Below are 22,999 nucleotides of genomic sequence, written 5' to 3' on the forward strand. Positions count from 1 at the left end.
ACACAAATTTCGTACTAAGCGTTAAAAAATGTGAGAATGAAGTCAGAGATTTATTTTCATAACTTATGGATATGAATAAAATGTTGTACCTCGTGTATATGCATCTTCATGCACTGCATCACTATCTTTTGATTCTCTTTTTGTCCGGAATCAATGAATTCACACTCCACTTTTTGAAATTATAGCAAATGGTTACATGAATACAAATACGCAAATCCCTTTGTTAAAGTTCCCTTGCCCAGTAAAGTGTTTTTTTTTTTTTTTTTTGGCTGAAGAAAAGGTTCAAGTTTATCAAGTTTATTTATACTCGCGATGTGTAACTTGTTTTCTAAAATAATTATATATTAGTTTAATTTGAGACACAATTTGATAAAAAGGCAGATGGTGAGCTGAGACCTCTTTAATAATGCAATCTGTTTAATAATACTTCATTGATGCTTATCTCTTTGTATTACAAGAATTGTCGTTTAACCAAACTCGGTATTAATTGTTAGCTAGCGAGATAGATAGAATTGATAAGAATTACTATAAGCAAACCTATCTTTGATTTATTTTTATAATTTTAATTATGCGTAGAATTTCGAAATTTTACTTGGTGGTGGTTTAAGGGAAGGATTGGGTATATATTTGTAGATAAGATATTATGGTACTTGCAAGAAAAGACAAAAACCAAAATACAAAATAGTAAAAGAAAAACAAAAGAAAAAGGCTGAATTATGCTAGTATATTGCGACGTACACCCACTTTATTTTATATAAAGAAATGTAATTGATATTCTCTTCCTGGCAATATGTACCCAACTAGTGACCGCCTTTTTTTTATTCTTTTTAAAAAGAAGCCACCAAATTGTGTGCGTGTTAATGGTTTTTAGATAACTTTGCCGATGTTGAAAAAAAAAAAAAAAAAAAAAAATCTTTCCGCCAAACAACAATACCGATTAGTAACATGTTAATTTATGGAGCTAGCTATATAGTAAATCTCACTTATTAATAAAACTTATTGATTTTAATTAAGGAGAGCTAGGTTGCTAATTATAGACTCTTATGTTTAAAATTTGTCTAATTATTTGATAATTAAGAAAATAACTCAAATAATTAATATAAAATGCATGCATCATATTAAGAGAAAATTATGTGAAAAGTAGGCTATATATTCAATATTTGAATACTAACTATATATTTTAATTGAGGTTGGTCATTAGAATATTTAAAACAATTTTTATTGACTTGATGTGTGTTGTATATGAGGAGCTACAATAGAGTTTAGAGCTCGAATTTTGAAGTAGGTAATGTTTTTGTGCAATGATTGAAATGTCGACGGTCGATTTCGTGCCACTGGCCTAAAAAAAAGAAATTACGGTGGTCGATGGGAATTGCGACGGAAAAAATGTGGAAATTTGCTTTAAAAAATACCGACAAAAATTGCGAAACTGACGGAAATTTCGATAAAACACGGAAATACCGACGGAAATAATATTGCATAATTCTTAATATAACAAATAAATTAGTTTCAAACACACATATAATAAGTTTAAACTCCAAATTCAAATTTCCAACACACGTAATAATTTCACACATCATAAAAAAAAACATAAACAAAAGGTCCAAAACACTTAATATGTTCAAAAACAAAGATAAGTTCAAAACACATACTAAGTTCAACATAGATAAAAAGACTCAATAGTAGTTTGAGTGGCGGTGGGGTTGATAGTAACCCCCGGTTCGTGCTTTGAAATCACAGTAGTCAAATAAATTCGAATTCTATCAAAACAACAAAAAAACAATAATAAATTCTAACTTTGAAATCTAAGTCTCAAATATCAAATAAATTTGGATTCTAGTAAATTTTTTTTTTGAGAAAACATATGTGAACCACACAACATAATAAATACATATCTTTCATTCAGCGAGATTTTTCCAAAAAAATCAAAACGATTCGATTTCATCACAAATTCAAATTGTCGGCACAAAACAGTGTGAATAACACGGGAATTTCAGCAACATTCCCAAGAAATGATAGAAATATTGTAGATTTTGCACAGAAGGCGTGGAAATAATGTGGGCACAGTCGAAATTCCAGGGAATGTCGACGAAATAAAGTGGCGAAACAATAAAATGTCATTTTTGTACCGGAATATCAAAAATAACGAAATTTCCACGCAATTTCCCCGAAATACCCCGAAATTTTAAACATTGGCTTTGTGGGAAGAACGTTGCTGCACTATGGAGCAATGTTGTGGCGGTTTCCAGGGCATTTTTGGGCAATAGCGCCGCGCTGTTGATTGGGCGGAAAATTGGGTAGTGCAGAGCCACTTTACAATGGTGGAGTATTTTTGGCCTGGTCAGTGCTAGTTGTGCAGTGCCACACGCTACTTGGTGAGAACTTTCCGAAAACAAGCATTTTTTAATCCTTTTTATGGACGTATATAAAGGAAATTTAGATTTTCGATTGGGCAGTGAGTGCGAAAAATACATTGAGATGCTTAAAAAACTCATTATTACATATTTTAAAACTTGGGTTGAGTTGATTAATTCTCTTGTATTCATCATTATTGTTGCGATATTTTCGTACGCAGGTGCACGTATTCACTTACGTAAGATAATCGTAAGTACAAGTCGATCCCATGAAGATTAAATTAACCGAATAAATAAATCAACTAGCCACGAATTGAACGCACGATTTCGAAGGAGATTATTAACTAAAATTGCATAAATAAAAAACAAAAAAAAAAACACGAAATAAATGTGAATGAATGGATGAGTAGTAAGTAAGAGCAACGACTTCGCCAAACTCTCGTATGGTCAGGATTCTTAGAATAACCCACGATCTTTCAGTTCACCCTCTTCACTAATCACACTCACATAATATTATCGCTAATTCTCTCTCGAGCATCTAACAACCTATGTCAATACCGAGTTTTTATCTCTCAATCTCAAACCCTAAAAATACGACAAGCATTACAATCGAGAGTGTCCACACGACTCCGTAGCAGCGTAGGTATCTCTAGTCTTATGAATGTACTACGGTTATCTAATTCTTATACATGATTATTTAATCTTTCTCAATCATCAAATAAATTCTAGAATTCATGAATGAGGTCGCGAATCTCGCTCAAGCATTAAGCACATAATTAAATAAAGTGATAGAGATGATGAACACGAAAAATACTTCAATTAAAATATAACGAATCATCAACCATGAGCAAGCTAAGCCATCACCCTCTCGGGAATTAGTTCATGGCGACAAGAGTAACATAAATACAAAATAAATCAAACCAAACCATGAAAACTAAACTAAAACAAAGCATAATAAACGGGAGTTCCAAGGAATAAAGATAAGAAGGAAAAATGCTGAATCACAGTGGTGAATGGCGATGAACTGTAATCTTCGTCTCCGATTTCCTCTTATCTCCCAACGAGCCAAACAAGCATAAAAACTAAATTAAAACCTAACTTTCTATGTTTTTAGAGTCTAATTGGTATATATGGTGTTTTGGTTTATTTTTGGAGCCTCTAGGACCATTAAATTTAATACGACAGTGGAAAACACTTCAAAAACGCACAAGGATCATGCGACGCGCACTCTCTACTGGCGGCATGTTATGTTGCGCGTAGAATCTTATGGAGAATTGCTGAACATCTTCATGATAGCGCACACTTTGCTACGTTTCAACCGTGTGTATCATCTATGAGAGTAAAGTTTTCAAAATATTGGGGTATAGAAAATATTCATTTCTTATATGGTTTTGCATGCATTCCAGACCCGCGAATGAAATTTGGAAGTTATCTTACATTTTTACAATATTTAAAATGTACTACTAGACAATATTACGTTGCACACGATCATGGAAGGATCGTGGAAGAGTTTTACTAATTTTTCAAGTTGTACCAAGAACAACTTCTAGCTCCTCCCGAGCCGAGTCCACCCAGAAACTCATCAACAAGTACATAAATGTATCATGGAATGTGGCGATTTGTACGAGGTAAGAGTTCGTCTCCAAGATCGTTACCACATCCTGCAACCTCTCGAGATATCTGAACACGATGAGATCACGCTATACAGCTCTCAAGAATTCGCATCCATGAACCAAGACAATCTCAACTTGCTAGTGTGGTCGAGATAACACCAAAGCATGTTCCCAATATTGTCTAAGATAGACCGATACATTCGATCCCAATTTCGACGGCTTCATCTGAAACAACATTTAGTAGCTCGGGTCGCATCATTGACTATCGAAGACAAAGTTTGAAACCTCAATGGTCGAGGCGTGACCTGTTACAAAGATTGGTGTCATCATGAAGACCATGCTCAAGAGACATTCATGAACATCAAACTTGGTGATGAATTTGATGTAAATTTCCAAAACATGACTATTTATGAGTAGAATTGTAATGTTTTACTTAATTTTGTTAATGATTAATAAAGATGCCATTAGGTTTACATTCATTACGGGTACTCTTTCCTCTACCGAGATTTATCCCATTGGGTTTGCTCGGTGATGTTTTAAGGAGGCCGTTTTCAAAAAATTCTTATTCATTTCCTTACTTTATATATTAGTACCTTGTTTTAAAAGTCTAACATTTTAATTTATTTCATTTCCTATTTAAAATTGATTGTTTTTTTGTTCTTATTTTTTTACTACTTAGTGAAAGTTAACAAAAAATATTAATTTCATTAAACTTAACGGAAATATCACTTTCGTTTAAATTGTAATCCGGTTTTTAAATAATAAAAATGTTCATTTCCATTATGCATCGGAAGATAAGTTATCGAAAACCGGAATTTTCGTTATCTTCCAATACCCAAGATGACTCCTTATTCCATAATATTTAATTTAATGTGTTATATGAAATTGATAATAACTCTTAGGTACGTACTTGGGCTGTACAAAACCGAACTGAAAATCGGATAAAACCAATATCCAAACCGAACCGAAACCGAAATCTGGAGCCACGTCAGATAACCGAAATTCGGATTCGGATAATCATTCAAAAACTGGACCGGATATCGGATTTGATTTTAGAAAAATTTGGATATCGGTTATATAACCGAATTTTTTTATTTAAAAAGTTAAATTAAAAATAATTAAACATAGGTCTTTCACAACCACCTAGACCATGATTTTGAAAAAAAAAAAAAAAAAAAAAAAAAAAAAACCTTCACAACATTTTTTTACCTAACTTTTAGTTTTTATTTTTTAGACTATGGATTATTATTTTAGAGCTTTATATGACTCGTTTTGTACTCGTATTTAAATCATTTTAATAATTTTAGAACTAGATATGTATTTTAAAAACTGCATAGCCGGTTTGTTTAAACCGGATATAAAACTGGATCCGAAATTTAAAGAATCGGATAACCGAATTTTGAAAAACGGATATTGTACCGGATATTGGATTTAAGAAACCGGATAACCGAATATTTGGATAACCGAATTTCGGATTTAGACTAAACTAGACCGGATATTTGATCGAACTTTTAAAAATCGAATATTCGGATTCGGATATAAAAAATGTAAGAAACCGAACTGAACCGATCCAGTTTCAGCCTTAGTACGTACCCCAACCATGCTAGAAGAGTTAGTGTGTTCGAGCCGCCGCGATCACACAAGTTGCTCTTTATCATTAAATAGTCATATAGTGTATATTATCTTTCTAAAAAAAGTAAATATTATCCAACAAAAAATAAAAAATACTCGTTCTATAAATAAGAAAAAACAAAACTACCCAAGTTAAGCAGACACTTAGACATAGGAAGCTTCCTCGCATCCTCCCTCTCCCTCTCTCTCTCTCCCAAACGCTTAAAACTTTTTTTTTTTATTCATCCCTCTTATTAATTTCCCGCTCTCTCTCTCTTTTACTCACAGCGCTCCAACACTCACTCAATGGACAGCACACAAAACGACAAAACAGCCAACGCCAACTACGCCGTCAACGGCAAGATAACGCTAAGCTCCGTCCTCGTCCTCTTCTCCGTCGTCTGCGCCGTCATCTTCCTCCACGCCTATTCCCGCTGTCGCCGTCACCGTCTCCGCCGCCGTCACCAACTCTCTTCCACCGGAATCTCCAAACACGGCCTGAACCCAACCCTCCTCGCCGCCCTCCCCACCTTTCCTCACTCCGCCGTCTCCGTCGACATCTCCGGCGATCCTCCGGAGTGCTCCGTCTGCCTGGCGGAGTTCGAGGCCGGCGACGAGCTCCGAGCCCTGCCCCGGTGCCACCACGCGTTCCACGCCGCGTGCATCGACGCCTGGCTCGGCTCCCACTCCGACTGCCCTCTCTGCCGCTCTCCGGTTGCGCCTCCGCCCGAACCGGCTGAGGTCCGGATCGCCTTGCCGGAGCTCCGGGAAGAGCCGGTTCGTTTCCCGGAGGAGGAGCGGTGCGAGAGGAAGACTAGGTTGGACCTTGCCGGGTTGGCCGAGGCGGGGCTGTGCTTGCCCGAGAGGAATCAGGTTCGGGTCAAATGTTCGATGAAGAGGATTTGGAGCATATGATTTGTAATATTCTTGTGATATGCTATCTGTAATTATTTGAACCTTAAAATTATTTCAAGGCTTGTAAAGTATAATAGTGCTGCATTAAATTAAACCACATGATCAAATGGCGTTTATTATTACTCGATCGAACTATGACAAATAAAGAAAGTTAAATTTAACTATTGATTGAAACAAACTATACCCACCATAATTAATTTTTTTAGCGGTAAATTGAAATTACAACAAATAATAGTAGCATGTTTAGGCTATGTTTGGAACCGGATTTTACAAGGAAAAAAAAATGTGAGGAAAATATCAATGTCTTCTATTGACTTTGGAATTCAAAATTATATTTTAATTGAGAATATGTATATGTCTTCTCTACAAATAAACCCCTTGGACCCGATTTGCATTTCGGCTGCTACTCCTCCTCCTTACAAGTTTCTGCGACACCACACCGAAGCAATCTAAATAACATAACATTACTTTTGACTCCCTTCTTTCCGACTGTCTCACGGTGATCCAGCTCATCTTCACCGACAGAATTGGATCTTGTTATCGATAATATCTGGCATCTCTTCACTTCTTTCTCTTCCCGTTTCTTTTCTTTTGCCGTCGATCTCACTATACTCCAGCTCATTTACTAGATCATTATGCTCTTTAACTTTGACTCTTCTGTTTCTTGAGTTTATTCAAACAAAATCTCCTAGTATACATTTTTCTTCAAATTTGCATTTCTTCTAATTTTCTGAAAGCCTATAAGTATATCACCAAACTGCGGCGATCACTTTGTCCCAAGGCTTAAAATACTAGTTAACCCTTTCGCATTAATCCTCTGAATTTTCTATTATGTACTTGCTTACTATTTTGTGGCATATCACGATATTTCATTAAGCTTGTTTTTGGTAAACCGTTACGGTGAAGCTAAATAACAAAAAAAGAGTAAATTGTTGGGTAATAAATGAATTTTTTTTAAGAACCAAATTTGTATTCGTGATGATTTTGATTAAGAGAAAAATACTGAGAATTCGCAGTGGAGATAAATTCCTACAAATAGCTGAGAGGGTTCAAGCAAATGGGCACAAAATAATCAATAAAGTGAACTTTAAATTCCTGAGAGGTAAACAGCAATAGAAATACCGAGATGCATTTGAAAAAATTTCTCTCTCGCTCTCCAGTGAAGAGAACTAGTTATTTGGTAGGCCCTCGAAAGATCCAATTCTTTTGGGGGCGGTTAAACCCGGTGAATCGAAAATCATGAGTTCGATGAGGTCGTTTTCGTCCTTGGGGTCTAATTGTTTTCCTTTCGTGCCCTTGATTTTCGTTGAGAACGATATGGCTTGCCTTTGCCGAGTTGGTTGCAAAATTATAGTTTCACCGGACAACAATATATGTTTTTTTTGGTGGACGAGTCGACAAGCAGTGGCACAAGCCCAAAAGATGTAGGTGGAAGTTGAAAGACGTTTGGGGTTTCTTCGGAAAATTGTATTAATTTATCTTGGGCTTTTGAAACATATTTAATTAGCCCAAGTAAGATATATTAATCAGAATTGGTAATGGGCTGGAATGAAAATAGCGCCGAACCTTGAGGTAGCCACAATATCGTCTAAATAGAGGAAATCATTTTAAATAGCGACAATCTTTTAATTTTTATCTTTCACCTCGCAATAAAAGTTATAGTTGGAATTAATATCTTTTTAACTCATTAAAAAGTGGGATTTAGATTTTAGACACAAAAGGCCAGCATACCAATCCTCCAATCAGTTGCATCTATATATAGGCAAAACTTTTTACGTTTTGAATGTGGGATTAACCGAGTGAATCGGTCCTGAAAACAGAATGCCATATAACACAAAAATTCGTCCTTTGTTTCTCTTTGTAAAAACTAAAACAAAAAACAAAAAATATATCCAAAATGAATCACCCCACCAACATGACTTTCTTCCTCCTCTTCATCGCCCTGATCGCCGGAAGCGTCCCACAACCCACCGTCGCCGCCCACAACAGCACCCGCGGCCACCACCACCACCACCACCACAAAAACAGCACCAACCTCGTCGAGACGGCGTGTTCGCACACGCAACACAAAGACTCGTGCGTGGCGGCTCTGAACTCGGACCCAAACGCTCGCGTGTCGGACCTGAAAGGCCTGGCTCTGATCGCCCTGAAGCTCGCGTCCTCGAACGCCTCGGACGCCTCGGAGCACCTGAAAGCCATGCTGGCAGACGACACGCTCGAGCCGGCGGTGCAGGACGGGGCGTCCGAGTGCCTCGAGTACTACCTCGACGCCGCCGAGCAGCTCGACGACTCCGTGGCCGCGCTCCTCGCCGACGCCCCAAAAGACGTCAAGACTTGGGTCCACGTGGCAGTCACCGACGCCGACTCCTGCGACGCCGCGCTCGAAGGCCACGCCGCCGCCGTCATGGGCACCAAGTCCGAGGCCTTTCGCCGCCTCTGCGGCTACGCCTTGGCTGTCAACGACCTCTTCGCTAATCATGCCAAATCCAATTGATGATTAGATTGTGATTTATATATATATATATATATATATATATATATATATATATTGTGTACCTCTAGCTACAGTCATTTTTTTCGTTGACGTTTCATGATCTGTGTTTGAGACTAACTTCATTCCATTCATATGGGAAATGGATTATTTCGTTGAATATATGGAATTATTGGTTTGTTGTGAGCAACGTGGAGAATATTTGACGTGGAATTGCATGGAAATTTAACGTTTAGTTGAGTTGATTATTGTGTGATCATTCGGAAAACTAAATGGGATATAAATTCTTATTTTATTGATGGTTTGATTCAGGTTAGACTATAATTAATCCGATACTACGGAAAAAAAAATTGCTAAAGAATATCAAGATTCAAGACTATATTTATAGCTGGCAATAAAAATATACGCCTCGTAAAGCTATATAATGATTTTTAATTATGAAATCTCTTTATTTTTAGTGTTATACAGCTGAGGACGAAGTACATCATGATAGCTCCCTCACCACCATTCACTAACATGATTTCATAGTGTTATATTTTGATTTCTCTTCTTTAGCCCCCTTTTGATTTTGTTTTTCAAAAAAAAAAAATTAATCTTTCTTGACATTTATTTTAAAAATTTAAAATATAAAACTTATTTAGTCATCCAAAACTCTATTTTTGAAAGTATAATTCATTTATAACTATGTTAAACATTTTTTTTTTATCTCTTTTCTAAAAAACAATATCATGGGCAAAAAATATTCTTGTTTCATAACTTATTTTTATCAAATAGATTTCTAACTTCGTCCGTATGTACAATGCAAGTCGGCAGCTGCATCCTGCATGAATTCTCTTGAAGTCATTCTTTAATTATAATATTATACTTCATATTTTGAAACCACGGAAAAATATAATGTGACAGAAAAGGTCATTTTTTAATATATTTATAGGTTACACGTAACATTTTGTTTGTTTTAAAGGTGACATACTATTTTTTTTTTTTTTTTTTAGAAATTAAAGGTGACATACTAATTTGTTAAAAATATAGGTTTTGATGTGTCCTCAGATCCTACAATTTAGATAAAGTGCTCCTTAAAAAAGAATGTGGAGATGCCTTTGAGCCGACAGTAGTATAACTAAATGTATGTGTAATGCATTTATTATCACCGCCAGCTATTTAATCCATGCATTAAGTCCCAGCACCAATAATAATTATTTTCTTCTAAAAAATTAAAAATATTTCTACGCATAAAAAGTCGCTGTGGTGTGTGGAGTACGAATTACCAATCTAACGAGGATTATAGACTTATAGTTACATAAATTCTTAGAAACTATACTTTTGTCATCTTACAGGAAGTCATGATTGGTGGATAAATATTGATTAAATATATTAGAAAAAAAAGAAGAAGCTAATATCTTATCAAATGTCTTTGCTGTGAGTTTTCTACTCGTTGAATGTGTGGCGTATCCTTTTTTCAGACTATTTTTCTTTGTTAAAAAAAAGATCTAACCGTATAAAAATATTTAACAATATATCGCTAATTTGTAGTTCTTACTTCTTATATGGCCAACAATAGACTGTCCTATTTTTCTCTGAGCAAAAAAAAAAAAAAAAAATGGTTGATCTGAATCTTGATAAGTGACCCACAAAGTGGAAGTGGGGTAATAGTATCTCAATCAAATAATACTGTTTTACACTGGACTCATAACTTAAACTATATTTTCTGCTAGTTATAACTTGAGAAATTTCATTAATTGGGCTTAATAACCCATTAAATATCAAGATTAGACCCTAATGTTTAAAAATATCTAAATATGGATTTTTGTACCGAAAATAGACAAAAATGCCCCTGAGACTATATCAGCTCAGCCTCACTCTCACTCTCACACTCGCTCAAACTCTTTCAAATCCACTCAAATCCACTCAAATCCTCTCTACTTAAGCGGGTTTCAAAAGAATCATGGGTAAGATTACTAACTTAATCATTTTTACAAAGTTTATGAATGTATATGATAGAATGTAGCATAAAAAATCGATCAGATCTGAAAACAAAGTCCAAAATCTGGGTTTAACTTGTTTGTACGATGGTATACGATGAAATTTAGAAAAAAAATTGGATTCTGTACGATGCTGTACGATGGTGTACGATGGTATACGATGTTGTACGATTCCGTACGATGCCTCTTTTACAATGTACGATTCTGTACGATGGTATACGATGCTGTACGATGCAGTACGATGTCTATCAGTAAGATGATGTACGATGATGTACGATAGTGTACGATGGTATACGATGTTGTACGATGCAGTACGATGGTGTGCGATATAGAAGCTTATTTTGCATAGTTTGACTGTTTTTTTGCAGTTTTTGTCATGATTAACGGCACTTGGGAGAAGGAAGGACACCAATGGGTTTTCACCAATGCAGAATTTCGTGCATTTGTAATTCCGAAAGAGGTAACGTACACGGAGTTAGTAGATTTCTTATACGAGAAGTTCGAGTTAGACAGATTCGCGTTCGACTTAAAACTCGAAGTCCCATACGAAGTCGGTACAATTCCAGTAGGTCCTGCCGTATTGAAGGACAATGGTGATGTTTCGCATTTTATGAAGCACAAATATCGTAATAGATTTCCACTCTGTGTAAGTTTGGTACCGAAACAGATCGAGGTCATTGCACCTATTGCGTATCGAGGACTATGTAAAGGGAAAGATGTGGAAGTTGGAATGGTGTCTCGCAATGAACCGAAGAAGAAACGGAATACTCTTGTTATCGAGGATCGACAAAAAGATCCTATAATTGAAAACAAAGACGGTGGCTGTGACGATGACTTGTTTAACGAGTACAAGGGTGCCGGAAACGGTGACGAAGTATACAGGCGTGATAGAGATTGTAATCACAACAGTGACGAATATGATGGACACAATGGTGATGAATACGAAGATGGCGAAGGTGATGAAAACGAAGGTGGCGAAGGTGATGAAAACGAAGGTTGCGATGGTGATGAAGAGAATAGTGATGGATATGACGGAGATAACAATGGTAGAGGTGAAGAATTTGAAGAATTTGCCAATCCCGAAGAATATGAAGAATTTGTGGAAACGTTTACGGTACCAACGGGTCATTGTGAACCATCGGGTCAATGTCAGCGTGAGCCTCCGATGATCGGATCACCTATCGTTCCTTATTCATGGAAAGCACCCGAGTTCAGCGCCGATGATGTTGTGAAGGAAAACCCGAGTCATTATCCAAGTCATTCTTCTACAGGTAATTTAAGTGGATTCAAATGAGATTCAAGTATAATATGAAACCACATATTGTTTAACTAACCTTTGAAAGTAACAGGTAGCTCAGAAGAAATATATATTGGACAGCAATTTGAAAACAAGCATGAACTGAAGAAACATATCCACTTGTACGCGTTGAAACATAATTTCGAATTTAGAGTGAAATCTTCTTCGAAAAAGAGATGGTATGTTCTATGCAAAAACGAGAGATGCACATGGAGGTTGAGGGGTGTCGTGCAGTGGTCTGAGATGTGGGAGATTACGTCGTACGAGGGTAAACACTCATGTGGGCGTGTTGTTCGAACAGAGGGCCATCGAGGAGCGGCACCATGGGTCATCGGTCACGTATTTAAAGACAAGTACTCAATTAACTCTATGGCGGAGTATTCGGCGCATAACGTCAGGGAAGAAGTGAAGACAAGATGGGGTTTGAACGTATCGTATTTGAAAGCTTGGAGATCCAGGGAGAAAGCTATTGGGTACGTGCGGGGTACGCCGGAACAATCGTACCAGAAGTTACCGTCTTGGCTGTACATGTTGAAGCAAAAGAATCCTGGGACGTTAACAGACTTTGTGCGAGATGGTGATAAATTCAAGTATGCTTTCTTTTCCATTGGTGCGTGTCGTAGAGGCTTCAAAGCATGTCGGCCGGTCATAGCATTGGACGGTGCATTTCTGAAGACAAAATACGGGGGACAGTTGCTTTGCGCAATTGCAATGGATGCGAATTCACAATTATATCCACTTGCATTCGGAGTTGTAGATAGCGAGTGTCATGCTTCTTGGATTTGGTTTTTGAGAAGATTGCGAGAAGCTATCGGTGAAGACGTACCTAATTTGGCGTTCATATCCGATCGCCACGTTAGCATCATACATGGTGTCGAGGTTGTGTTTCCTGGTATCCCTCACGGAGCATGTTACCATCATTTACAACTGAATGTCCAACACAAGTTCAAGACAGACCATTGTCGCTTTGAACTTTACGATGCGGCTTACGCCTTCAGTAAAACAGCATTCGAAGCTAATTTTAGACAGTTGAGACGTAAGGATGTCGAGATGGCAAAGTATCTTGAAGAAGTTGGTGTCGATCGGTGGGCCAGAGCTTTCTTTCCTGGAAAACGGTAAGAGTCTAGAACTTCTTTTGTACTGAATTTTTTATGTCGTTGATTATATAAATCAAGTATGTTTTATATAGGTACGACCTAATGACGAGCAACAACGCAGAAAGCTTCAACAACAAAACAAGGAATGCGAGGACGTTTCCCATTACGACGTTGCTCGAGTTTATTCGATTCACACTCCAAACTTGGTTTTTTGAACGAGAAGAGATAGCGAACAAGTTGAACACAAAATTGACACCAACGTGGCAAAATGATCTCGCACAGCTAAATAATAAGGCACAGTTCGTCAATGCGTACGGACTTGGTCTATATGAATGTCATGTCAAAGACGTAAGAGGTGATTTCGATGTAGACCTTATGGCGAAGACGTGCACTTGCGGACTACCACAACAATTGAATATCCCGTGCGAGCATTCTATCGCAGCAGCCCAACATCGAAGCGTGGACGTGTACTCGTTATGCAGTGACTTTTATTTGAAGGAGACGTGGATTGAGATGTACAAGGAAGCCATATATCCGGTTGGCAATGAAGATCAATGGGATGTCCCGGATGAGATAAAAAACATGAAAGTTTCGGAACCCGTTGAAAAGAAGCAAGCCGGTCGACCGAAGAAAAGTAAACAAGGAAGAAGAAGAATTAATCGATACCCATCTCAAGGCGAAAAGATTGTCGTGCAGCGAAAATGCGGGAAATGTGGTGGTAGGGGACATAACAGAAAAACATGCACTTGGAGGGATTAAAACTTTAGACTTTGTGTGTTATTTTTATTTTTAAGTTTAAAACTTTAACGTTTATTTGAGTCACCTTTTTATCTTGTTTAATGGCGTCAAGATGCAACTTTAGTTGTTTATAAATGTCTCGAGTTCTAAACCCTTTGTGAATGTGTGAATTTTTGATGTTTTTTTTTTGTGAATCTCTTTAATTGAATTACATGTTTATAAGGTACAATAAAAAACACAATAGTCAACAAACCATCTCGATAATATGTTTATAAGGTACTATTACATAGAAAACCAAAAAGATAAAAAATAAACATCCGAAAATACAAAATCACGGGATAAGGTGGTTGTAGAATAAGTCCACGCACCATTTCTTCCTGAACATTCTCATATTCTCACTTTGAAGAGTGTCAAATGATTCGTTCAGTACTACGTGCTCGACATACTTCAATGCGAACATCCCGCAATCACCGCTACAACACAAGAATAAGTTGTCACAAATAGTTGAAACATAACTTGAAAAAACATGATTGTTTAGAGAAAGTTGTCAAAAAAAAGTTCAAATAACTAGTAAAATAACTTGTCAATTAAAACTTGTAAAAAAAAAAAAAAACTTCTAAAATAACTTGTCTTGAAAAAACATGATTGTTTAGAGAAAGTTGTCAAAAAAAAGTTCAAATAACTAGTAAAATAACTTGTCAATTAAAACTTGTAAAAAAAAAAAAAAAACTTCTAAAATAACTTGTCAATAAAAACATGATTGTTTAGAGAAAGTTGTCAAAAAAAAGTTCAAATAACTAGTAAAATAACTTGTCAATTAAAACTTGTAAAAAAAAAAAAAAACTTCTAAAATAACTTGTCAATAAAAACATGATTGTTTAGAGAAAGTTGTCAAAAAAAAGTTCAAATAACTAGTAAAATAACTTGTCAATTAAAACTTGTAAAAAAAAAAAAAACTTCTAAAATAACTTGTCTTGAAAAAACATGATTGTTTAGAGAAAGTTGTCAAAAAAAAGTTCAAATAACTAGTAAAATAACTTGTCAATTAAAACTTGTAAAAAAAAAAAAAAAACTTTTAAAATAACTTGTCAATAAAAACATGATTGTTTAGAGAAAGTTGTCAAAAAAAAGTTCAAATAACTTGTCAATTAAAACTTGTAAAAAAAAAAAAAAACTTCTAAAATAACTTGTCAATAAAAACATGATTGTTTAGAGAAAGTTGTAAAAAAAAAGTTCAAATAACTAGTAAAATAACTTGTCAATAAAAAGATAATTGTTTACCTGTAAGCACATTGTGGGACCTTGTCATCGACGATCCACGTCGGCACAGTGAACTTAATTTCACCATGTTCACTTTCCCGGTAAGAGTGGGGATGGTTCTTGAAGAAACCACCTATGGCCACAACCCTAGCAAATGCTCGACTCCAAGTCTGAATAATAAACATTTTAACAATGTTAAGTAACTCTTAATTTAATTAATTGTTGCTCTAAGGTAATAATTGTGAATAACATAACATTTTACGTACCTCCATCAGCTCAGTGAAGTCCTTTTGATGTCTCGACGACTGCATGAGATCCTTTTGGCAGTCGAAGACGGTAATGGTCCAGGCCTCGATGTCGATCCGAAATGTGAACCAATGAAGGTTCTGGAAGTTCACGACGAACAGGATCTCTCGAGCACCATCCCAAGGCAAAATATCGGCGTCCCTATACCCAGTCATCGGGCTAATAGTTGCCCTCATGTCCCAGTCCACGGGTTCGGGCTCTGCTCCCAGTTCGATGGCCTTGTTGATGTTCGCTTCTTCCGTTCTGAATCGGCCGTACACGTGCTGGACCCACCGACAATCCATGATTCGGACGTCTTGCCGATAACCGTCGAGACCTCGTTGGCGAGCCCGAACCATGTGAATCATAGCATCAATATGCTGAGACATTACAAACATATAGCGTTATTTTAAATTGATTGGAAAAAGTGAAATTATATAATAACGTACCGAATCATGTAGCCATTTGGTTTCTGTCAATATCGTGTCGAAGAAAATCGTGTCTGCGTCGCACGTCTTCAGTCGAACAGACTCCATGAATTTGCCGTCCCACTTTTTTATCCGCAACCACTTAACGAAATTATCAAACTCTTTTTGCTTCGCGTCCTTCAACGGCTTGAACTTGGGGATCGGCTTTTCCAAATACTTGGGCCTCGTCGGATCAGTGAATTCGGACCAACGCGACGTCTTCTGTCGCACTTGCCGATGTGGACGTGCCGGAGTAAGCTGTGCCTTCTGTCTTTTCCTTAGAGGAGTTGTGAGCGGGCGTAGCTTATCCGAAATGTCTTCTCTACGAGGACTCGACGAAGACGTCGACAACCTGGGAGAAGTCACCGGCCTGATCTCCGATCGCTTCGACGACTCGCGATGCGTTGAAGATGGCTTCTTCGACTTCTTCGATGACTCGCGATGCGTAGAAGACGGCTCTGACTTCTTCGATGACTCGCGATGCGTAGAAGACGGCTCTGCCTCATGCGATGGAGACGCCGGCTTTTGACTAGCCGCCGGAGGAGGAGGAGGAGGAGGAGGAGGAGGGGTCCGGCGTTTACGACCATCATCTTGGGTCGTGGGAATTTCACCCCCAGGCAAGCCCGTTGCGTCCTCGAACAAAATGTTCAGCCTCCTCCACATAGAAAGCTGAAAGTCAAAGTAATAAAATATGTCACAAAATTTAAACTTGTCAAAAAAATTTAAACTCAACTCTAAAATTTAAACTCAACTCTAAAATTTAAACTCAACTCTAAAATTTAAACTCAACTCTAAATTTTAAACTTAACTCTAAAACGTTAAATTATATTTAAACTTAACTCTAAAACGTTAAATTATATTTAAACGTAACTCTAAAACGTTAAATTAAATTTAAACTCAACTTTAAAACGTTAAATTAAATTTAAACTCTACTTTAAAACGTTAAATTATATTTAAACTTAACTCTAAAACGTTAAATTAAATTTAAACTCAACTTTAAAACGTTAAATTAAATTTGAACTCTAACCTGTCTAACACTCATGCGCTCAACTCTACGGCCGGTCGTGGCAAGAGAACGTAAGACTATCCCTTGTGACTGAATCATTCGTTTTTGGGATGCTAGCAGTTGTTCTTGAGATGCTCGCAGTTGTTCTTGGGAAGCTCGCATTTCTCCCCACATTTCCCGTGTTATGACAAAGGCCTCGGGAATGTCAGCGCGAGAGGTCGCTGTAGGCCTCGATCCCATTGCGGGAGTGGTCGGACTAGCAAGACGAACACGTGGAGTGTCTGACACGTGTTCGTCGTCGGAGTCTCCGACGATGGCATCTTCTGCAACAGTCGCGACTCGATCTATTTCTTCTTCGATGTCTCGCGGCTCTGTCGCATCTTCGCCCTCGACGTCTATGGGATACAGACATTTGCTCGTCTGTGTCTCGAGGAGAGTGAACATTTCTTTCTCTGGTGCCCTTGGTCTCAGCATTTGAAGAACACCCACCTACAATACATTAATAAACGTTACCAATATTCCAAAATAATGTAAAATACATTAATAAACGATAAATAATAAAAAAGTTACCGTTTTTTTATTCAAGACCGCCTCGATGTCTTTGCCCATTATGAGCACATTACTAGACCACGAGTGCATCCGGGGCACACGAATCCCCTGGTTCGACCCGAACCTCATCCCGATCTCTAGGATAGCCTCGTACGCCCAGTAATGAAGGGTATGGAGATTACCCGTCAATGTGTACTTGGCCTCTTTCTGTGCCACATCCGGCTTGTCCTTCAACTTCTTTTGCAGCGTTTCGTGATAACGCCGTAGGTTCACCGACAAGCTGGAATACGTCTCTGCCCAACTCAAATTTCCCCAAGGCATCTTGAAGAAGAAGGGGAGGTCTTGAACGATGTATAGAAATTTCTGCCACCTTTCTTCGATGGCTTTGTTGGCCGGCTGCCCCAGAAGATACCCGTAGACGAATACGAGCAGCCCGAGCTTGAACGCAGTGTCAGGGCTTCGACATATGGTGAACGCGTTGATCAACGCGCTCAACTTGCTTCCGGCAACGCCGTTCAAGTGATCCGTGATCAATCCATCGTTCTTTCGCTCGTCTTGTTCGGCTTTGGTCGGACCGTCTTCATAAGTCATCCCCGAGACGAGTGCGTACTCGAGGCGTCCAAATCGTACCCGTTTGCCTCCGATACCAAAATGTATCTCGCCGCGTACTGTCGCCTCGATCTTCTTCTGAAGGAGAGTATGTACGAGCACCGGTGAGAAACCAAGCTCGCTCTCCGTAAAAAATTGCTCGAACGGAGTCCCGAGGATTCGTTCTTTTATCCCGAGCTCATCGAATCTACTCCGTACAAGCTTCAAGATCCCCGTCCCACCGTACGTGATACGCCCCGGGAATGAGACGTTGTATATGTAGTTTAAATTGTCCTAAAAAAACAACAAAATTAAATCAGAATCACAAAACAAGAAATTAAATTTTTAAAAAAAAATCATCGTATAGCATCGTACAGCATCGTATATCATCGTAAAACAAGAAATTAAATTTTTTAAAAACATCATCGTATAGCATCGTACAGAATCGTATATCATCGTAAAACACGAAATTAAATTTTTTAAAAAAATCATCGTATAGAATCGTACAATATCGTATATCATCGTAAAACAAGAAATTAAATTTTTTAAAAAAATCATCGTATAGCATCGTACAGCATCGTATATCATCGTAAAACAAGAAATTAAAGTTTTTTAAAAATCATCGTATAGCATCGTACCGCATCGTACGACATCGTACAAAGTCGTACGACAATTTTCGAGAAAACATAAACCCATCGTACACCATCGTATCGCATCGTAGAGATCTATGAATTTCATCGTACGACATCGTACAGCATCGTACGACATCGTACGATGCATCAATCTCATCGTACACTGGCCCTAATTTCAAACCCTAACATTCTAAATCCGACCCAAATCAACTCAAATCAACTCAAATAAGATTAATACTAACTCATAAACCCTGTTCTAACTATTTCCAAAGACATTTAACAACAAATTAGTTGAAAACTTACCTTTTTAGATGACTTTTGAGCTCGGGATTTCTGTGTTTCACCGCCGCCGAAGATTGAAGCGTTTCCATCGTACGCCATCGTCCTCTATCGTATTATATCGTACTGGCTCGTACAAGATCGTATGCCGTCGTACAATATCGTAGGAGTTCTCAGTTTTTTCTTTGTTTTGAACGAGTGAAATGGAGGAGAGAGGGAGAGAGGCGCGAATGAGTTCAAATAGAGGAGAGGGGTATATTTGTCCGTTTTGGGTCCAAAAGTCCATTTTTAGATATTTTAAAAAATTAGGGTCTAATCTTGATATTTAATCAATTTTTAAGCCCACTTAATGAAATTTCTCTATAACTTATACCTTCATGTTTTTTTGAACAAATTATCAATTGCATTTCTAACACAAAAATATAAGAACTTATCTCAGCGAATTACACTTATAGTTATCTGCCGTTTTTTCTACCAAAAACAATGACAAACAAAAAATCATATATCCAAGAATAATAATAAGAAGAACCAAGCACTTTACTCTTCACAGCAATCCACTGTTAAAAGGCACACCAGTGAGAGGCAACCATTCATCTCCAAGCAGAAAATTCAATACCGTGAAGTTAGCCACGTCAGAGACATTCCCAATCACGTGGTACCCAGGCCACGTCACCCTCGCCGACGTGTTCGACCCGGGCCCAGTATTCCCATATTCCGCATAGAACAGCGTGCTCAGCGCGAAGTCCCCGTTCCACGCGCGCCAGCCCGCGGGGTCAACCGACGCGTCGATAAAAGACTGCATGAACACCGTCCTCGAGAACTCCTTCCACGGCCTGCCCAGGTACGTCTTGACGGCGGGAGTGCCGTTAACGGCGACGGCGAGGTCCGGCGCGGCGATGACGGTGCAGTTGTGGACGGAGATTCCGGTGTTCTGGTTAACGTCCGTCCGGCCCTGGGCGGTGACGGCGTTGAACTGGTTGGCCATGGGTCGCCGGGGACGAATGTTGCAGCTCTGGAAGACGACGGCGGCGTTGCCGAAGATGAAGTCGACGGTGCCGTAGATGTCGCACTCGCGGTAGAATTGACGGAGCGAGTGCGTGTAGAGCGTGTCTTGGTAGCCCTCGAAGCTGCAGCTGTAGAACGTCGAGAGATCGGCGCCGCTCCGGAGCGCCACCGCCTGGTGCTTCTCCGGCCCGGCGGTGTTTCGAAACGTCATGTTCACCGCCACGAATCCCGGCGAGGTCACGGCTGCGATAACGTACGGATGTTTTCGTCAAGTTGAGCGCAACAAAACGAAATAGTCTTTCACAGCCAGTTGTTTATTTCTTGAAACAATACATTGTTACATATAATAATGATATATGTAAGGCCTTTTTTTTAGGATTTTGACATATTGGTCTCTAACATTTTTTAAGCATTGAGATCGCTAACTCGTTGATGTTTTTTTTAGTAATTTAGTCCTATTCGAAAAATTAGTTTTTAAATATGTTTTTAAGTTGATTAAGTGCTGAAATTCTATAAAATAAAATAAAATTTAATATTTTAGGTAAGGATCAAAATTTAACAATAGCGATGGGAAAAAAATACAACAACTAAAGAACTATTTTTTTTACCAAAATAATAATAATAATAATTTTAGTTTTAATAATAAAATATTACGTAGTTTCTGATTTTTGGGCCCTATAGCGTTATGAACGTACGTGACATATAAAATATTCTATTATTATTTAGTTACTACGCTAACATATTCCTTTTGCCTCTAATTTTGCGCTACGACTGTACATGTCTAACGCTACTGTCCAAAACAAAATAAATAAATGACTGATGTAAAATGATAACATACCAAATGTTGCAGAGTTGAAAGTGGTCCATCCATCAACGACGCTGCGGTTTCCGGTGATGACCGTCTGATTAATTCCGTCTCCGATCATCATCAAGAACCTCTTGTTCTTCGCAATGGACACGTACTCCTCGTAAACCCCAGCGGTGACATATATCATGAAATACCCATCCGCCGCCGCGGAATTATTCGGCGCGGCGGCGATGGCCTCGTTGATGGTCCTGAAATTCCCGGTCCCGTCGAGACTCACCGTCACTATATCCTTCACGGAGACCAGATCATCGCCGGAAGAGGACTCCGTGGACTGAAGAAGCTTCCTCCGGCTGACGGTCTCGTACACGGCTCTCGTCCGCTCCGACATCTTCAGCGGCATCCGACCGCGCCGAAACCCTAGCTGCGACGGCCGGGGAGTCCACGTGGCGCGCTTCGTCTTCCTCGGGACCCACGCCTCGGTGAAGAGGGCGAGAGAGACGCTGTAGAGCTTGGTGTCGTTGGCGAGCGGGGCCGAGATTCCGTCGCCGGCGACGGACCACGTGGCGGCGGCGGATTGGATGCCGTCGTGGCACGTCTGCTGGTTCGTCAGGATCGCGCTGAGAAGCGTCTGAACGTCCTCGGCTCGCGGGACCGAGAGAGTCTTGTTGGCGGTCCCGTTGACGGCGCGGAACGAGCTGGCGAGGAAGTCCATGTTGAGTCCGGCGAGGAAGGAACAGTCTTCGAGGGCTCTGATTGCCGGGACCGAGAGGCGGGCCCGGCGGCGGAGCTGCTTGTCGACGAGGGCCTTGAATTTTCTGGCCCGGGACAGGGATTTTCGGACGGTGTATCGCCCGAAGAAGTACGTGTTTTGATTGTCGTTTGGGAGGACTTGGCGGCAAAACGACGGGTCCGGGGTCGTCTTGCAGAGATTCCTCGTCGACACCGGGGCCGTCGAGTTTTGGGCGGAGGGTTGAGAAGATACGGAAACTGCTAATAAGAGTGTGAGAGATATTATCATGGAAAATAATGCCAAGACATTGTTAGAATTGGCCATTATTGGTCAACTTTCTTAGGGTGAAGATATGAGAGTATAGTTATTGGTTTGATTTGTTTTTGAGGGAAGTTTGAGGGTGTATTTATAGTGAGAGTGTTTTAGAAGTGAATAGTCGGTGTAGTTTTTATTTTAGAGGGAAAGTTTTAATGTAAGAAATTAATTTATTTTGGTCAAAGTCAACGGCTGGGTCGACTGTGCAAAAGCGCGTTAGCTGATCATGCAAGCGATAGCCATGAGTAGAAAGAGATGTATAGTGACAAACTTTGTTTCTGAAATCAATAATGAAATATTGGATGCATGTAATTTTGAAATAATTTTCTGATCTTAGATTTGTTTATTTTAGGTATTAAAAACGAAGCTCTGAGACATCTCTGATTTGATATCCACTTGCTTATTTATAGTATATATATCCATGTCATAATATTGTCAGTGTGGCTAAGTGTAAATACGTAGTGCTTGTGCTTGACAACCAGATTAGTGGAAGTACAAAATAATATTTTTAGATATATGCTCCATTTGGGCACGGTATATGTGATAATATTATATATATTAAAGACAAACCGGTATCATAATTCTAAATTTTGTCCTTATTAGCCAAGTTCGACATTTTATAATCAGCTTTCGAGTAGGAGCGAGGCAACTAAGATCAATTTAAAGTTCGTTTTTAGTATTATTTAGTGAGAAAGAGAGCATTTTAAGGTGTTAATGGTCCTATCAGTCTCTTTCAGTTATTATCTTTCTGAGTAGTAGTTGGAATGATTAATTACACTAATAAATGAATAATAGCGAAAATAATGAACTACCTTTATCAGGAAAATAATGCGAATGGCTTGTATTTTGTAGACTATATATTAGCTATATAACATTTTTCTTCAAGAAGTAATCTGGCAGTGTAACTCATTAATGCTTCATCATTTACTTATTTCATTAGAATCTGGGATTTCGAGATCGCTAATGAAATACTTTGTTTA

General features: G+C 38.6%; 5 protein-coding genes across 5 annotated transcripts; 3 read left to right on the forward strand and 2 right to left on the reverse strand.

Moving 5' to 3' along the window:
- Nucleotides 1-5,715: 5,715 nt before the first annotated feature.
- On the forward strand, nt 5,716-6,599 carry LOC149389008 (RING-H2 finger protein ATL64-like). The gene has a single exon (XM_089624130.1). It carries the CDS (start codon nt 5,885-5,887, stop codon nt 6,491-6,493), a length of 609 nt encoding a protein of 202 aa, XP_089480256.1. The 5' UTR covers nt 5,716-5,884; the 3' UTR covers nt 6,494-6,599.
- Nucleotides 6,600-8,300: 1,701 nt separating this feature from the next.
- On the forward strand, nt 8,301-8,987 carry LOC149389009 (Plant invertase/pectin methylesterase inhibitor superfamily protein). Its single transcript, XM_089622542.1, has one exon. It carries the CDS (start codon nt 8,391-8,393, stop codon nt 8,985-8,987), a length of 597 nt encoding a protein of 198 aa, XP_089478668.1. The 5' UTR covers nt 8,301-8,390.
- A 3,871-nt stretch (nt 8,988-12,858) lies between these two features.
- Nucleotides 12,859-14,242, forward strand: LOC149389010 (uncharacterized). The gene is made up of 2 exons (XM_089621888.1): nt 12,859-13,375; nt 13,450-14,242. The coding sequence occupies exons 1-2, from the start codon at nt 12,972-12,974 to the stop codon at nt 14,114-14,116; spliced, it is 1,071 nt and encodes a 356-aa protein (XP_089478014.1). The 5' UTR covers nt 12,859-12,971; the 3' UTR covers nt 14,117-14,242.
- A 42-nt stretch (nt 14,243-14,284) lies between these two features.
- Nucleotides 14,285-17,308, reverse strand: LOC149389011 (uncharacterized). Its single transcript, XM_089621887.1, has 5 exons — nt 17,135-17,308; nt 16,090-16,776; nt 15,622-16,020; nt 15,377-15,525; nt 14,285-14,568 (listed from the first exon to the last, which is right to left on the reverse strand). Exons 1-5 carry the CDS (start codon nt 17,285-17,287, stop codon nt 14,427-14,429), a joined length of 1,530 nt encoding a protein of 509 aa, XP_089478013.1. The 5' UTR covers nt 17,288-17,308; the 3' UTR covers nt 14,285-14,426.
- A 2,239-nt stretch (nt 17,309-19,547) lies between these two features.
- Nucleotides 19,548-22,146, reverse strand: LOC149389012 (putative pectinesterase/pectinesterase inhibitor 7). The gene is made up of 2 exons (XM_089623383.1): nt 21,005-22,146; nt 19,548-20,409 (listed from the first exon to the last, which is right to left on the reverse strand). The coding sequence occupies exons 1-2, from the start codon at nt 22,026-22,028 to the stop codon at nt 19,706-19,708; spliced, it is 1,728 nt and encodes a 575-aa protein (XP_089479509.1). The 5' UTR covers nt 22,029-22,146; the 3' UTR covers nt 19,548-19,705.
- Between the last annotated feature and the right edge of the window lie 853 nt (nt 22,147-22,999).

Source organism: Urtica dioica, chromosome 8, assembly GCF_054948205.1.
Source record: "Urtica dioica subsp. dioica isolate 48M chromosome 8, U.dioica_male_clone48M_v1_H2, whole genome shotgun sequence".
In the NCBI taxonomy this organism is placed as follows: Eukaryota; Viridiplantae; Streptophyta; class Magnoliopsida; order Rosales; family Urticaceae; genus Urtica; species Urtica dioica.

What these genes read in the sequence shown, in the direction of transcription:
- LOC149389008 (XM_089624130.1), top strand. Translation starts at nt 5,885, where the DNA reads ATGGACAGCACACAAAACGACAAAACAGCCAACGCCAACTACGCCGTC.
- LOC149389009 (XM_089622542.1), top strand. Translation starts at nt 8,391, where the DNA reads ATGAATCACCCCACCAACATGACTTTCTTCCTCCTCTTCATCGCCCTG.
- LOC149389010 (XM_089621888.1), top strand. Translation starts at nt 12,972, where the DNA reads ATGGATGCGAATTCACAATTATATCCACTTGCATTCGGAGTTGTAGAT. An exon ending in GCTTTCTTTCCTGGAAAACG is followed by an intron (nt 13,376 to 13,449) that starts GTAAGAGTCTAG and finishes TGTTTTATATAG; the next exon opens with GTACGACCTAATGACGAGCA.
- LOC149389011 (XM_089621887.1), bottom strand. Translation starts at nt 17,287, where the DNA reads ATGTGGGGAGAAATGCGAGCTTCCCAAGAACAACTGCGAGCATCTCAA. An exon ending in AGCGCATGAGTGTTAGACAG is followed by an intron (nt 16,777 to 17,134) that starts GTTAGAGTTCAA and finishes TTTGACTTTCAG; the next exon opens with CTTTCTATGTGGAGGAGGCT. An exon ending in ACTTCACTGAGCTGATGGAG is followed by an intron (nt 15,526 to 15,621) that starts GTACGTAAAATG and finishes TTTATTATTCAG; the next exon opens with ACTTGGAGTCGAGCATTTGC.
- LOC149389012 (XM_089623383.1), bottom strand. Translation starts at nt 22,028, where the DNA reads ATGGCCAATTCTAACAATGTCTTGGCATTATTTTCCATGATAATATCT. An exon ending in TTTCAACTCTGCAACATTTG is followed by an intron (nt 20,410 to 21,004) that starts GTATGTTATCAT and finishes ACGTTATCGCAG; the next exon opens with CCGTGACCTCGCCGGGATTC.